Source organism: Coregonus clupeaformis, chromosome 1 (genome assembly GCF_020615455.1).
Source record: "Coregonus clupeaformis isolate EN_2021a chromosome 1, ASM2061545v1, whole genome shotgun sequence".
Classification (NCBI taxonomy): Eukaryota; Metazoa; Chordata; class Actinopteri; order Salmoniformes; family Salmonidae; genus Coregonus; species Coregonus clupeaformis.
This window is the reverse complement of record NC_059192.1, coordinates 51,189,726-51,205,613: the sequence shown is the minus strand read 5'-3', so window position 1 is coordinate 51,205,613 and position 15,888 is coordinate 51,189,726. Positions and strand designations below refer to the sequence as shown.

Genomic DNA, 15,888 nt, shown 5'->3' with positions numbered 1-15,888 from the left:
ATTTAGCACCTGTCTGTTTTATCAGTTTCTTTATGAAAATATTTAGCGACCTCCATGACAGTAGCTAAAGCAAGGGGCTATAGCAGCACATAAGTAGACTACAAATGCATTCTGGGCCGGGCATGCCCTGAGCTTGTGAAGTGAACACTACTGGAGCGCTATTGGAGCAAAATTGGAGCGGGCGAGAAGGCCGACGCTCCAGCCTTTGGGAATCTCGCTCCCTGCTCTAGTCAAATTGGGCACGCTCCACTCTTCGCTCCGCTCCAACTCCACTCACATACTCTGGCTGGGACGCACCTGCCCATTAGCCACCACAACATTCAGCAGCGCCTGAGAAGTGCAAAACTAGAGTATGTGGGAGGGAGATTGGCTTGTCCAAGTGAAGTCATACTGAACTAGACCTTGCCCTTCCCTCACCGCTTCAGAACTCAAATGGCTCACTGGGGAATTTAATCAGAACCTGGATCAGAACCGGACACACTGACTCCACACGACTTTAAACCAGCCGAGCAATCCTCTACCTGGTCTCTTTATTCACTCCACTTCCTATATTGGACACAGTCACACCATGTCCGGCGATTAGTAAACACACGTACCTAGCTCCAAGGAAAACAAATTGGAAATGAAATCCAAATCGGCCCTGTAAAAAAAGGGGGAATAATAAGGGGAACAGGATGTGGTGGATTACAGGGTGAGTCACAGCACCTCCACAGGAATAGCCAAGTCTGGGCTCCTGGGCCCTGGGCCGGCGCTCTGTTCTCAGCCTGGCAGCACTCCGACTAGGCAGCAGGCAGGGCTCAGCTCCCCTTTCAGAGCCCTTTCCGCCTGGCAAACGCTTTGGCGTGGTGGCACTCTGCCTCATGGAGAACCAGTGGAACCCTGGCAGATGCCCTCTATTGGTTGTGCCATGCACTACAGTACCAGTGCTGTCAATTAATGGGATTCCTTTGAAGAAGGTAGGGAGTGATGCCATATGATGTCTCCTGATATCTTTAATTTCTTCAATGTACCATCCTCTGTTCCAATATAATTCTCTATGATGTGGAATAATGTAGTGTGCTAAGTGTTGGGCAGTTGTTATTTTAGACGAAATGCCACAAGCTCAATTTGAAGGATAAGCCTTCACTATTTCAGAACCCCTCTCTGTAAGATCTGACCGTTCAAACAGCCAGCTACCATGGAGAGGAGCAGGGATCTGGGTTTGCAGCTGAGAAGAGGAGAGCAGTATGGGTTATAAATGATTTCTGAAAAAGTGAGCAGTCAGTTAAGTCCCTGAGCAGGCCTGTGGCCCATATGGGCCCCTCACAGACACTGAGACTGGCCTTCTCTCTCTCTCTCTCTCTCTCTCTCTCCAACTTTCCCTCTCTATCTCCATCTCCATTTCTCTCCCCTTGAATGGAGTGCTGAGTGAATGTTTTAAGATGGCGCCGACAGACATGGCAGCTCTGCTTCTAGCTCCTAAGCAACTTTGCAGTATTATAATAAAACATGTTACATTACTACATTACATTATTAGCCCGGAAAGTGTTTTGTGTTATTACATACAGCCGGAAATAACTTTGGGATATCAGAGTGGTGGTAACTCACCAGCATTCCGACCAGAAATACAACTTTCCCGAATTGGATCCTTTGTTACAAGCATTTCGCTACACCCGCAATAACATCTGCTAAATATGTGTATGTGACCAATAAAATGTGATTTGAATGGGCCACAGTAGGTTCAAAAGTCGCATGGACAGAGCAGGCTTGATTTAGTGTAACTCCTCTGAAAGTGACCAGGCCTGCCAGCCTTGATGTATTGTAGTCATCGTTCGCTATCATATCCAAATTCAATACAGATTAGGGAAATCTATCAAATATGGCACCTGCCTCTTTTCCCTCTCTCCCTTGCATGACTGTTTTGGTGTTTGGGGTCCTGCTAGAGTAGGATTGATCACTGACGAGCAAGTGGAGCAAGTCAAGAGGATAAATATATATATATTTTTTATCCTTGATGGATTTCAGGCAGCTCTGGGAGACAACAAATGGCAGCTGGCACACTAGGGTTGTAAATTAAGAATATACTCTCTCTCGCCTCAGAGTGGGCTGGGTCAGTGTGTCTGTGGAGGACTGGAAGGTGAGGGACCAGCAGAGGGTGCTGTGTACAGGTAGACAGGCCCACACCGCCCAAGAAAGGAGTAGAGCACACAGGAAAACAACACATTAACAAGAGAATGATATCATTTTCAAAATGAAGTATATTCATTCCTCGTTTCTGGTTTGTAGCCCTGCTCTCTCGTTGGGTTTTATGTGGCTGGTGACAAATCACTTCTTTAAGGCTCATTTCTCTTGGCAAAGCCCTCCGCCACTCTAAGAAACGCTCTCTGTGTGAGAAAACACAAGCAAAACAATGACAGTGGTAGTCGCAGAGAGGTTGAACAAGAGGTGGGCCGCAGCTCTTACCTTGGCAGTGGGAGTTGTTGATGCGCTTGTATCCCTGGGGGCAGTCCATCGCGTGTCTGGATCCTCCTGCTGTCAGAGGAATAGCTAGAGAGAAGAGAGAGAGAGAGAGAGAGAGAGAGGGAGAGGGAGAGGGAGAGGGAGAGAGAGAGAGAGAGAGAGAGAGAGAGAGAGAGAGAGAGAGAGAGAGAGAGAGAGACTTTTACATGACTCATAACAATATAGAGTATATACAGTGCATTCGGAAAGTATTCAGACCCCTTCCCTTTTTCCACATTTTGTTACGTTACAGCCTTATTCTAAAATTGATTAAATAAAACATTTTCCTCATCAATCTACACACAATACCCCATAATGACAAAGCGAAAACAGGTTTTCACTAATTTCTGCAAATGTATTAAAAATAAAAAACAGAAATACCTTATTTACATAAGTATTCAGACCCTTTGTTATAAGACTCAAAATTGAGCTCAGGTGCATCCCGTTTCCAATGATCATCCTTGAGCTGTTTCTACAACTTGATTGGAGTCCACCTGTGGTAAATTTAATTGATTGGACATGATCTTTGGAAAGATGAACGGAGCAAAGTACAGAGAGGTTCTTGATGAAAACCTGCTCCAGAGCGCTCAGCACCTCAGACTGGGGGCGAAGGTTCACCTTCGAACAGCACAATGACCTTAAGCACACAGTCTCTGAATGTCCTTGAGTGGCCCAGCCAGAGCCTGGACTTGAACCCGATCGAACATCTCTGGAGACACCTGAAAATAGTTCTGCAGCGACGCTCCCCATCCAACCTGACAGAGCTTGAGAGGATCTGCAGAGAAGAATGGGAGAAACTCCCCAAATACAGGTGTGCCAAGCTTGTAGCGTCATACCCAAGAAGATTAAAGGGTCTGAATACTTATGTAAATGTGATATTTAATTGTTTTATTGTTTATACATTTGCTAAAATTTATAAACCTGTTTTTGCTTTGTCATTATGGGGTATTGTGTGTAGATTAATGAAGGAAAAAAACAATGTAATCCATTTTAGAATAAGGCTGTAACATAACAAAATGTGGAAAAAGTCAAGGGGTCTGAAGACTTTCCGAAGGCACTGTACGCTTCATTCTCTCACATGTCAAGGTTTTTCAAATGCATAAGCATTTCTACTAATACTTCTGACTGATGGGAGTAGACAGCATTTGATGACTCATCCAGAATTGTTTAGGAAGGAGGAAGCCCACTCTGACAGTCTCTACTCTGACCTGTTCAACACAAACATGATCCATCAAACAAAACCTTGAGTAAGAACCAGTGTTTCATCTGACAGACACGTGCATGCATGCGTAAAACACACACACACATACAGTTGAGTTCATCACACTCAGGGGAAGTGCCACCTAGTACAGTCACACAGTTTATCATGACTCCAGGCTAGAGGTGGCGTCAGGAAACCTGCCAAGGATAAAAACCATCACACTTGGTTTTGATTGATGACAGGGTGCTTAATCCCACTTTGATCTGAAATCACTAATGCATGGCATTGTCCTCCTGACGCAGGCCTCTCAGCTTACTAGCTGTGTAGCTAGCTTACTAGCTTACTTACTGTCTGATAGCTGTTTGAGGACTAGAATAGGGAACCTCTAGGGAAAATGAGAATCATGGCAAAATAAAACATGTTTTGCTCCCATATGGATTTGAGTTCAATGCCAGCACAAGCATCCATTATATGAAAACCAAATGAAAGAGGAAAATATGGGGTAAACCAAACCCCCCCCCCCCGTCTCTCACATGGTGCACACATGCACAGCAACTGATCAAACCCATGAACAAACACTTCCTCTCAAGCATTCAACTTTCTTATCCCTGGCCACACAAACCTCAAGGACAAAACATTGTGCAAAAACACCCTCCTACCTCCGTTTCCAAATGCCAAACATCATGTAGCCTTACTATTTCATTTCCAAAGGTTGACATTAATTGCTTTCATTGTAAAAACTCAACGAATGGAGCCAACATCTGTTAATGAAGACTCTGTTTGAGTTCCAATGGGCTGACAGGGGAAGAGGGAGGAAGAGAGCCTGAGGGCACAATCAGAGTCCTCAAAGAGGAACCTTTAAACCGCATTGCCCATGGTACCGCTGGCTCAGAATAAATCTAACAATTTCAAAGCTGATGGGTGATCGCAAATGGAGAGTTAACTCAAAGTCTGCTTACGGTAATAAGGGGGAATCTAGATCTACTGTGGCAGACGGAAGTACTGATGGAGGGCTTTTCAGGCCCCGTAACAGGGTGGCACCCAAATACCTAAAAGCAGATTGATAACTTGCTAGCCTGCTCAACAGGGAACAAGGCTATGTTTGTTTGCGCGTAAGCCAATTTATTTACCAGCTACAACTGTCTCCGGGGCACAATGGGGCAGTTAACACGGCGCCAACACATAAATGCTAACCTCACGCCCCTGCCATTCCTGACTCCCAACACAACCAGACAGTACACTGTGCCTTTGTACCTTTCAACAGGAGACTTTTGGGAACAAACTGGTGAAGGCCTTTTTTTGTTCAGTGCGGAAACCAGGGAAGTAATGGTAGAAAAAATGTGTGGTGATTGCTGACATTGAAAGAGTCTACCTGTTAGGTTAGACAGGAGTACCAACTAATCAAGTTAAACTTGATTCTCAGGCCCAACAGGGAAAAGTCTCCCTGACAGAAAATGAGAGTTAATGAAAAAGCTGTCATAAGATTATTTGATAATGATTCAAGCATAATTATTTAATTTCCAAGGTGCGCTGAGGGCACAGAGTACTTTGATGCCTGTCTGATTGAGGCAGACTAATAGTATTTTTCTGGGCTACAAATTAGTTTTTATGAGCTCTTATTGAGTACAAGCTATTCACGTGAGGATATCCACCGCCCTCCAGTTAAATGAGGAAAACACATATTTCTAAGCACGTCCCACCCCTGTCTCCTCCCACCATCCCCTCAGTCCCCCAATCTCTCAACGATCCCATAGCTTTGGCATGAAAGAAACAAAGATAATTCTAGGGAGTCCTTTAAGCAGCACCCTGGGGAGATGGTTGGAATGGTCTAATGCAAACATGGGCCTAACCTTCCCCTACTGGGTAACAACCAGCTAAAATAGCCCAGGAAGAGAAAGACAGGACAGCCACGTGGGAACACAGACTACTGGCATGGAGACATCCAGGCTTGTTTTTAATAATAATAAAATAAATCAAAAGGGCCAAAAGCCACCCACCTTTTTTTGATCTGGATAAACACAAGGGTCATATAATGTTTCCAAATGAATGTGACTCTGCGTTTTTATTTTGCCTGTTGCCAGCTGATACAAGTGACTGGGCAACTCGGGAGAGTGCATTAAAGACACATTACAGTGTAGATTTCACTGGCACCAGGGGAACGGTTTCATCTCTGGGACTATGCTTAAGATTTGTCAGACGCTGAACTGGGTGTCATGATACAGGGTTCCTCAAATTCAAAGCTAGGATTTTCATTGAAGGTAGGCTAGCAGTGCCTCAAGAGCAGCTGCTCTGAAATTACTGAGGGGCTGGCATTCTGTTGTTACTTGCAGTAGCTAGGCTACATTGTGTAACTTGCCTAAGGTGATGAGAGAGAGGCTGTGTCATGTTTTTGAAACCAGACCTCCACATTTCTCAGTCCTAGCATATTTGTTAGCATCCCAGCATAGTTCTAATTTTCCAGAACTATAAACACAAAAAGGGGAAAGATCAAGATAATGTGTCTGGGTTTCAGTCTGGGTCTGTACGAAAAAAAGAAAATCCAAATATGGATGATACAAGCACGGCAATGTTGTAATGCTCGTCTGGGGGTAAGAGAGGGAACGATTTTCACCTATTGTAGCCCTTTACACTTGTACCCGAATACGGGTTGAAAACTGCACTGATAAGCCCCTAAATTAGAACACAGTGGCTGTACAGTAACATGCTATAAATGACGTCAGAGATCAGGCTCTGCGCTTCACAGCGCTGTATGGGTTTTGACTGACAGTCATTCTGAACTTGAGCACAGCACATGACAAGAAGACGCCCCCATCCCTCCCGCTAATTGGACAACTTTGGCAATTTTTTTGTTGTCTGAGTGAGGGAAATGCTGTCAATTAAGATGACTCGTTGTATTTTGAAAGATGAAACGTTGAGGATTAGAATAAGCACTGCTTTGATGTCATACAAGCAAGCCAAACACCCATGAGTCCAAATGTGCACTTCACATTTCCATATCATAAAACCCATGCCATATACAGTGTCAAAACATTGTATCACTGGGTTTGATGTACAGTTACAAGATGACATGGCATCATACCCTGGGTTGTTCTGAACAGAATGAGCCTATGTTTGTCTATTGTGAAGAAAATTCTCAGCAGAACACACACCTGAAGGCACTCATGACTCCTTTCTATGCACACCAAAATTACGATCTGTTTCTCTGAATTGCCCTGTGAAAGCCTAACACTGTAAGATCGTATTTTATAACTTATAGCTTGTCATGTTGTTTTTTTACAATGGGACGTTTTTTGGATTGCGTAAACAACAGTAATTATATGATGGCGGGGACGCAGGGTTGTGTTCCAAACAAAACAACTACAAGTGTGTTTGCTCTAGTTCCTCAACGGCACAGCTAGGAGAGCTCAAAAAAGCACCTTATAGTTGAAGACTCTTCTTTGAGTCATAAAAGTGCATTGAAATGACTTAGGAACTGTGCACACTTTGGAGAGGTGCATGGCCACTTGGAGACACCAGTTAGTTCTCTGACTCAAACCCTTGTAATTTTGTGTTATGTTGCACCTACCCCACATTTTCCAGGAATAATCTTATCATGTTACTGAATGTATCCAGAGTATTTTCAGATTTCGTTATCAACAAATGCGACGAAAAGTACAGTAAATGTAAAATGCACATAAAATCAACAGTGTCATGTTTGGATTCAGTCTTGTGTCAGGTGAACTGTTGTGTCCTCATGTTTGGCCAAATCATTTTCCCATAATCTCCAAACTGTTCCGTTTCAATTGCTACCATGCTTGCATATGCTTTTCATATTTCTTCTGTAAGAAACATTTCAATTTAGCCCTATCCATATAGGCCAATTCCCATGAGTGTAAAGGGTTACAATAAAGTTTTTAGAGGATTACCATGAGGTGAGTACGTGGACTGAACACCAGGGGTCCGGTTATTGGAACATAACTGTGGGTCTGTGTCTGGTCTGGGTCTGTTTGCTATGTGAGTCAGCACATTCACACTTGCGTGTCTTCACTGAATTCTACTGTTTCTCCAACTTCCCCCCCACCCATCACTTCCTTCTGCCCCCTTCTCTGTGAAAAACCATTACCCCCCTTTTTTGGCAGAAGCTGGGTTCCAATGTGTTGATTGTCTCGATACAAAAACTCATTTTCTTGGATGCAGTTATGAAGTGAGAAACTGCACATGCCAGTAAACTGCTTCCACAGTGCCAGTAAAGTGCATTACCTGATTTATCTTCAACTACTGTGTCTCGGCAGCAAATAGCCACACAGTATTCAGATAGCTGAGACAAATTTCATTGGGCTGAGATGTCCTTATTTGAGTGTACAGTTCATCTGTCTCGTTCGCTCCCTGTCTATCCCATGACAGTCTCTCTTACTCACCATTTCTCTTATGACAAAGGCCAACCACTATAATCTATACCAGTCAAAGAATGTTACTTGTATTACATTGGTACTTACATGGTTTTGGGCACTTCTGGCATTTGTGGAACCCCCAGGATGTTCCGATGCTTTGACAGCATTCCTCCTGCTTGCTGAGACCAGGGAGGGCCTTGCCACACTGGCATTTAGAAGAGAAAGAGAGAGAAAGAGAGAAAGAGAGAAAGAGAGAGAGAGAAAAAGAGAGAGAGAGAAGCACAGAGAGAGAAAGGAACAGCAGAGGGAAAGATTAAGTGAGCGAGTTCAGTATTTTCAGCCGGGAAAAAACTCCCTCCATATTCCTCTATTTGGCTGGCTGAAGTAAAAAAGCTGCACAATAACGCCTCACGACATGGGCTTGTGTGCCATCAGCATCACACAATGCCCATCTGTCACTCCAATTCCAACTCTCAGACAGAACAGCTCTATTATAGAACACATCCTGTCGCCAAGCTCCCTCAGATGGACACACACTGATAAGGGAACACTCCTCGGCGCCTCGCCTGCTGATGGAGACTTTTCACCACAACGTCAATTTGACTGTAAAATGTAAACCAAATTGAATGGTGATCTGGAGTGGATAAGATGGGCGAGGTGCCAATACTGCTAATAACTTTGTATGTATTTAAGCACTGACATGGGTTATGGGGCTATTTCTAGTTGCTTGGTGTTGATAACATCTTTATTCTCTGGGTATAAACCTAGCACACTGAAAAATGAGAGGAAGGTTCTACACCTGCATTGATTTAAATTGAGGCATGGTTGTTTTTTTCCTTTAAACACACATCAATTTAGATTAGCGTAGATTAGTTTGATGGACAAACAGCTACTTTGATTGTAGTTTTTCAAATGCAGAGAATGATCAATGGCTGGCATTGAAGCAGAACCCTCTTATTTCCACTTTCTCCAACCCCCACCTTTCCCCCTGTCCTTCTCTGACCTGTCTTCCAATATTCTCACTCTGCACTCTCAACACTTCCAGTTTTCCTCTCTCTACCCCACTCTTCACCTCTATCCCTCCTCTCTCTCCATCTCTCCCCTCCCCCTCCCTTCACCCTGTCCCTCTCTGACCTGTGTGCCAGTGGTCTCTTGGAAGCAGCGTCCCAGCTGGCTGTTGGAGGAGACAGGCTGGTACTGGGGTACGTAGCTCTGCTGGTTGGGGTAGATGATGTTGTGTGCCTGCTGCTGGATCTTCTGGCTGCTCTCTGAGTGGTGGTAGGTGTAGTGGGACTGGGTCTGGGAGCGGTCATTCTGCCCATTGCCTTTCACCTTCTGCCCATTGGAATCCAGCTGGGAGACCTGGTGGATCTGCACTGAGGCCTCTGGAGGGTGCTTCACGTGGATGTTCACGATGCTGGGGGCATATTTCACTGGGGGAGACAAGGGAAAGAGGAAACATTGGGTCAAAGTTATTGAAAATAGCAACTTAATGTTCTACGACTGCACTTAGATGTACACTTACTGGATACTCCTTCGTATTTCTACCTCTATACATTTGGATGAAGAACTAACATTTTCTAAAAATCACAATTCCTAGGGTGAAATCATCCATAACTGCACATGTTTTTGGACTCAGTCTCTCTATCTTACCAGGGTTCTGTCCATTGCTGAAGGTGAGGGGCAGAGTGTGAGTGGAGTGAATCTGGGACGTCTGCTGCCTCCCATTCTGGCGCTGCTGCCCATTCCCATTCTGAACAGGCATCTGGCAGAACTTCCCAGTGAAGGTAGGCGGGCACTGACACTTGTCCCTGGCACTGCACTTTCCACCATTCATGCAGGGAAGATGGCATACCACTAAAAAAAAACAAAGAAAGTTTAGCCAGCTGTGCCCACAGGTGACAGCGAACCCAATGATATTACACAGACACACACACTGAGCATTTTACAGCAGTTTATTGTTGGAAACGTTTTTAACTCGGAGGCTGATCAACCTTTAAATAAAGAGCAAGTAGACAAAACAACCACTGTTTATGAACTTTGTTTGACATTTCTCGATGAGTTATCGTCTTCCAATATTGTTTTCTTCTCTGAGTGCTCTCTCTCTCCCACTCTGGCCTCCTCTAGGAGGTTTGTGCTTTGGCACACAAAGATATGAAGCAGGAATCACAAGCTGCAACATTAAAAAGCATGATGGATCCATCCAGACCCAGGAGAACAAAGCCTGTGTTGTTCAGCCATCGTTCACGTCTCCATCCTTGTCTTCCAGGGTTCCACGCCATTACACATTCAGCTCAGTGTCCAAACACTGCCTGACTCCCCCAACATCTATATTCATCACAAAGAAGCAAGGAGGTGGATGGCAAATGATCCATTACGCCTGGAGACTGCATAATTCCTCAGCAAACCTGGCTTAATTGAGAAGCCTGTAATGTATTCATGTATTCAGCCCTAGGGTTTGTTTTCCATCCTGACTCTGACAGTCATGAAGAGCTCAGCCCAGTTCTGAGAGAGACCTCAGGCCCAGATAAGGCTGCTTGAGGCTAAGACCCAAACGAAATGACAGAGGTGTGACCAGGAAAGTATTACTCTCCAGAGGGGGCAATGACACATTCAGAGAGAGTAAACACTCGGAATTCAAAGCCTTCACTGTAAATGCCTCGATGTTCATACTCGAAATTGAGTAAGTGTTCCAATCTCCCCCTTTTTTTACTATCTCTCTCAACCCATCATTCACACCTACAGTCTCACTTTTCTCTTTCTCTCTCTGTCTCAGAGTTGTCAGTCACCCAAGGCTTATTCATCCACAAAGGAATTTCTTCATAGCTACAGCTAGTCTCCGCACGCGCCACACATGCCACCACACCCCTCAGCTCACCATGCATCACACGCCAGATTTATAGAAACAAAAACAAATGAAAAATATGGAATCTAAATTAGAACATTAAAGGCTCCATTCAGGCAGTATGTTTCAATAATTGCGAGGCTGAAGGACCTTCTGTGGAGGGTTTGTTTGCCAAGCCGTCCTCTGAAAAGGTCTGAGGGAACCGAATATGTGTCAATGGCGTGTGGGTCGCCGGCATGAATCAAGCTGTCAGTCCAGCCAGCAGACAGAGAGGCGGTGTCTCTCTTTCTATCTCGCTCTCAAATGGGAATACGTGCTGCCTATGGGGAATATCACAGTCTCTGCCGTCTCGGCTGCCTGGGTCTGTCGTCCTTTCTACCAGTGCGAGTCAATTGCTCAATTGAGCAAGAGAGAACTAGTAATCACCCCTCTTCTGGCACTCTACTGCACATTGTAGTAAAGCATGTCAAACAAGGATACACAGCAGAAATTCCTGTATGGTGTTATGTGTTATAACGTTTCACACATACAGGTAATTTAATGACAAACTTTTCAGACCTTCAGAGGCAATCTTAGACATTAGCATCACGCTCGTGTTTCAAAATGAAAAGGTGTTTCAAATTCAATGAAAGAGGCATTCAAGTTTATTATAGAGAAAGTTATACATGTTCCACCTACAATAACAACATTCCTATAGTAGCTCTTTGTCCTGTGGCCTGTAGGCTTTGTGTTCAGTGCCTCCGAGTCACTACCATACTGCACACATATTGTACCCATGACTTTTGTTTAATTTAGTGTGTTTTTCATAGAAAAGGACAGGCAAGGTTTGGTAGGATTTGCAGCGGTGACACAATGACAGCTGTAATAAATCTGCCTCTCCCCAACCCTCTCATTATGGTGACTACAACACCGCTCCCAAACCTCATATCCCTGCTGCCTCTGATTCTATCTGGCCCATGCAGGGACCTGCTCTACAGTTCTGTTTGAAGTCCTCTCTGACTCTGCCCAGCCCCAGCACCAGTCCCCTCCCAGTCATTACCATGCAGCTGGTGGCATTAGGAGCATCAGGTGATTTCCTGTTTGATATGCAAAGACATCTCAGGGACTATGGGTTATTGTTTACATATGGGATGTCTGGAAGAGACAGCATCCGTGTAAAATGTGCTTTGAGAGAGTATATATGGCTAATCAAACTGGTTGACAAACCGTTTGCCACACTTGTACTAAGACTGGTAATTTGAACAGAGCAGGAGCTACACATGATAATCATGTGTTTGGTGGAACCCACATCAAACCATATTGGATGAGTACGTAGGGTCACTCATTTTTCCTGACCATGTGACCTGACACCTCCAGGCTCTTTGAATGAGGTTTATTTGTGCATTAAAAATGTCAATCACAATGCCTAATGTGATGAGTAACTGTGTCTTTTGTTGACTGACAACAGGTTTGCCCTCCTCCTCCGCGGCCCTCAGTATGATGTCATAGAGTTTCAACCAGAAGCCACAGCTGTGGTTCCCAGAGCCTAATGAGATCATCACACCATATACTGATTACTGGGGTGAATGGCCCCCAAAACCACCCCACTTCATCTGGTAGAATGTGTTTTGTCAACCCATCCCCTAGCACCACTAACCGCACCACAATGGTTACACACTCATCTTGTTGTGGGCAGGAAACAAGCTACTGGAGCTGTGTGTTAAATCATCACAGTGTGGGAAGGGAAGTGCCACTGTTTCAAACAGCCATTTCACTTTATTAGACCTGATCTGATTCACTACTGATAGACAGCCACTTAAGGGAAATCAATGTAAGAACATTCAAGGGAAATGAATCCACACATCGTAGGAGTCACAACATTTTCAATATTTTTAAAACAGTTTTTTAACGATTAATAGCAATGTCAACATGTCATAACAGCAGTGATACAGGGTACATGGTTTGGTTTTATGATCACTGCAAAAGTTTTTAAAATATGAACTGCCTGAACTGCCTTAATCAGCTGAGTCAGAGAGAGTGACCTCAGTCTTATGTGCTCCAGATGTTTCCTCTGACTACCACAGAATAAAATAGTTTATTTCACCTGGGGGACTGTGGACACACACACACACACAGAGATGTACACATATACAGTAAACACACATACACAAACGGCAGGGGCGCAACTTTCACTGGGGACGGGGGGGACATGTCCCCCCACTTTCTGAAATGGCATTTCTGTCCCCCCTCAGTTTTATCACTGGAATGTGATCCAAACGACGCAACGGTGTGCTTTAGGACCATGCGGACGCCCCTGAGAGGTTGGTAGGCTGTTTGGAGTGTTTATCCGACTGGATAAAACATTTAAATATTATGTCCCCCCCACTTCTAAAACCAAAGTTACGCCCCTGACAAACGGAAACAAACTCACACACAACCACACTGACTCCTCCTCCTCATCCACTGAGGGGTTGAGAGTGAGAGAGGGAAAGAGAGGGACGACCGGAGCCCTGGAGCCCTGGAGCCCTGGAGCCCTGGAAGTTGTTCATTAAGGCAGGCTGCTGTACTCCCTCCACGGGCCAGGGATGTGTGATTAGAGGAGGCTGGGTCAGCAGCAGCACAGTGTAGGGCCCCTGGGTGCCTAATGAGATTTTAAGACGCTGTGTCTGGCGCTTCACAGAAAAATCCCACTTAGTGGTTAGAGCAGTGAGGTAGGTTGGCCCAGACAAGGCAACCCTAGACTCACGAGAGAGGCTAGCGCCTGGTGTTTACTGCGGGCACAGGATCTGGCAACCAGAGAAGCCCCCATCGCTTCCCGCTCCGCCGCAGGCAGCCCATCCACTGAGACTGTAAAAACAGGGTCACGCTTCCCTGCCTGCCAGGTAGGGATGACAAAAAAAATGCAATCTACGAAGAAGAAAAAAAAACTTGGAGGGAGGAAAAAATGACGGTGCTGTGATTATAAGCTAATGAAATCTGACAAGGAGGAAATGACAGACACCAGAGGAGCAGTTGACTCCAGCCATCTCCAGCTCCATATAAGGCTGGAGCTGCACAGCTCATAAACTCCCCAGCACGCTCCGCCACTGGCAACCGCTGGACTCTCCCCTTCCTCTATAGCTACAGGTTTTATTCTTCACCAGATGATCACCTAGCCATAACTTGCGTACGTGGGAGCAAAGGGAAAGCGTTTCAGTTAAATACCTGGCACTCTCCTTTACAGGGCAGACAGAGAGAGAGCTGCAGACTTCTTTCTTTCCCCGGGAGCCTCACATGCTTCCAATTAGGCACTGACCAAACACCTGATTACACTCCTTTGGCCCAGTGAAAGCCTAAACGCACTATTAGTGTGTAATGCTCATTAATCAAGTCTCATACAGGACTCCAGACACATAGGCCTCCAGACAACTACCTCCACCCAAAGTCAACATGGACGTCAAGAAAATTGAATGGGATTCCCTCCATTCCGGACCTTCTCACCTTTGTAAAAACTGAACAGGTTACCTGAGGAATTAGAACATTTATGGAAATTGGCCTGAGAGCCGAGGAAATCTGTCAGCTTCTTTCTTTACCTCTTCCCTGAAATGGGACATACACTACATGGTCAAAGGTATGTGGACACCTGCTCGTCAAACATCTCATTCCAAAATCATGAGCATTAATATGGAGTTGGTCCCCTCTTTGCTGCTATAACAGCTTCCACTCTTCTGGGAAGGCTTTCCACTCGATGTTGGAACATTGCTGCGGGGACTTGCTTCCATTCAGCCACAAGAGCATTAGTGAGGTCGGGCACTGATGTTGGGCGATTAGGCCTGGCTCGCAGTCGGCGTTCCAATTCATCCTGAAGGTTGTTCGAAGGAGTTGAGGTCAGGGCTCTGTGCAGACCAGGCAAGTTCTTCATCACCGATCTCGACAAACCATTTCGCTTTTGTGCACTACAGTTGGCACTATGCATTGGGGCAGGTAGCGTTCTCCTGGCATCCGCCAAACCCAGATTCGTCCGTCGGACTGCCAGATGGTGAAGCGTGACTCATCACTCCAGAGAACGCGTTTCCACTGCTCTAGAGTCCAATGGCGGCGAGCTTTACACCACTCCAGCCGACGCTTGGCATTGCGCATGGTGATCTTAGGATTGTGTGCGGCTGCTTGGCCATTTCATGAAGCTCCCGACGAGCAGTTCTTGTGCTGACGTTGCTTCCAGAGGCAGTTTGGAACTTGGTAGTGAGTGTTGCAACCGAGGACAGCACTCAGCATTTCCACTTCACAATAACAGCACTTATAGTTGATCGGGGCAGCTCTAGCAGTGAAGAAATTTGACAAACTGACTTGTTGGAAAGGTGGCATCTTATGACGGTGCCACGTTGAAAGTCACTGAGCTCTTCAGTACGGGCCATTCTACTGCCAATGTTTGTCTATGGAGATTGCATGGCTGTGTACTTGATTTTATACACCTGTCTGCAATGGGTGTGGCTGAAATAGCCGAAGGGTGTCCACATACTTTTGTATGTGTAGTGTATTTGTAGAGGTGCTGTATGAAGAGAAGGGGTAAAGGAATGTTGAAAATGCTTCCCTCCATCTCACCTCTATCTTGAGTTAAATCGAGCACAGGCTTAACTGAATGAACAACAGAGACAGATTGCAATATGGAATTTTATTAAATAGTTTTGGATATGGCCTCGTCTCCAAGGAATGCTTCTCGAAGCCAGATGCTGATGACAGGTAGCCCTTTGCTGGGCAGCTGGCATCGAAACCCCCCCACTAGGGAAAAGGAGTTCCAATGACAGGCTTTAAATGGATACTTCGGTATTTTGGCAATGATTTTGGCCATTTATCTACTTCCCTAGAATCAGATGGGGATTCTGCATGCAGTTTGAAGGAAGTTGCTAACAAGCGCTAGTATAATTGCTAACTAACGCTAGTTAGCATTGGCTCGCAAAACTACCTCTAACTTCATACTGGACACAGAGACATAAAAATGGTATCCACGAGTTCATCTGACTCTGGAGAAGATGATA

At 45.2% G+C, this 15,888-nt stretch overlaps 1 protein-coding gene across 4 annotated transcripts in view; it reads right to left on the bottom strand.

Moving 5' to 3' along the window:
- Positions 1 to 15,888, bottom strand: part of LOC121570217 (latent-transforming growth factor beta-binding protein 1-like) — a 153,319-nt gene that overhangs the window by 61,295 nt on the left and 76,136 nt on the right. For all 4 annotated transcript variants that reach the window (XM_041881703.1, XM_045221705.1, XM_045221703.1 and 1 more), the window contains exons 6-9: positions 9,703 to 9,906; positions 9,184 to 9,482; positions 8,155 to 8,254; positions 2,443 to 2,526 (exon numbers count right to left, since the gene is read on the bottom strand). In XM_041881703.1, coding sequence (XP_041737637.1) covers positions 2,443 to 2,526; positions 8,155 to 8,254; positions 9,184 to 9,482; positions 9,703 to 9,906 — 687 coding nt within the window. The remainder of the gene's footprint in view (positions 1 to 2,442; positions 2,527 to 8,154; positions 8,255 to 9,183; positions 9,483 to 9,702; positions 9,907 to 15,888) is intronic.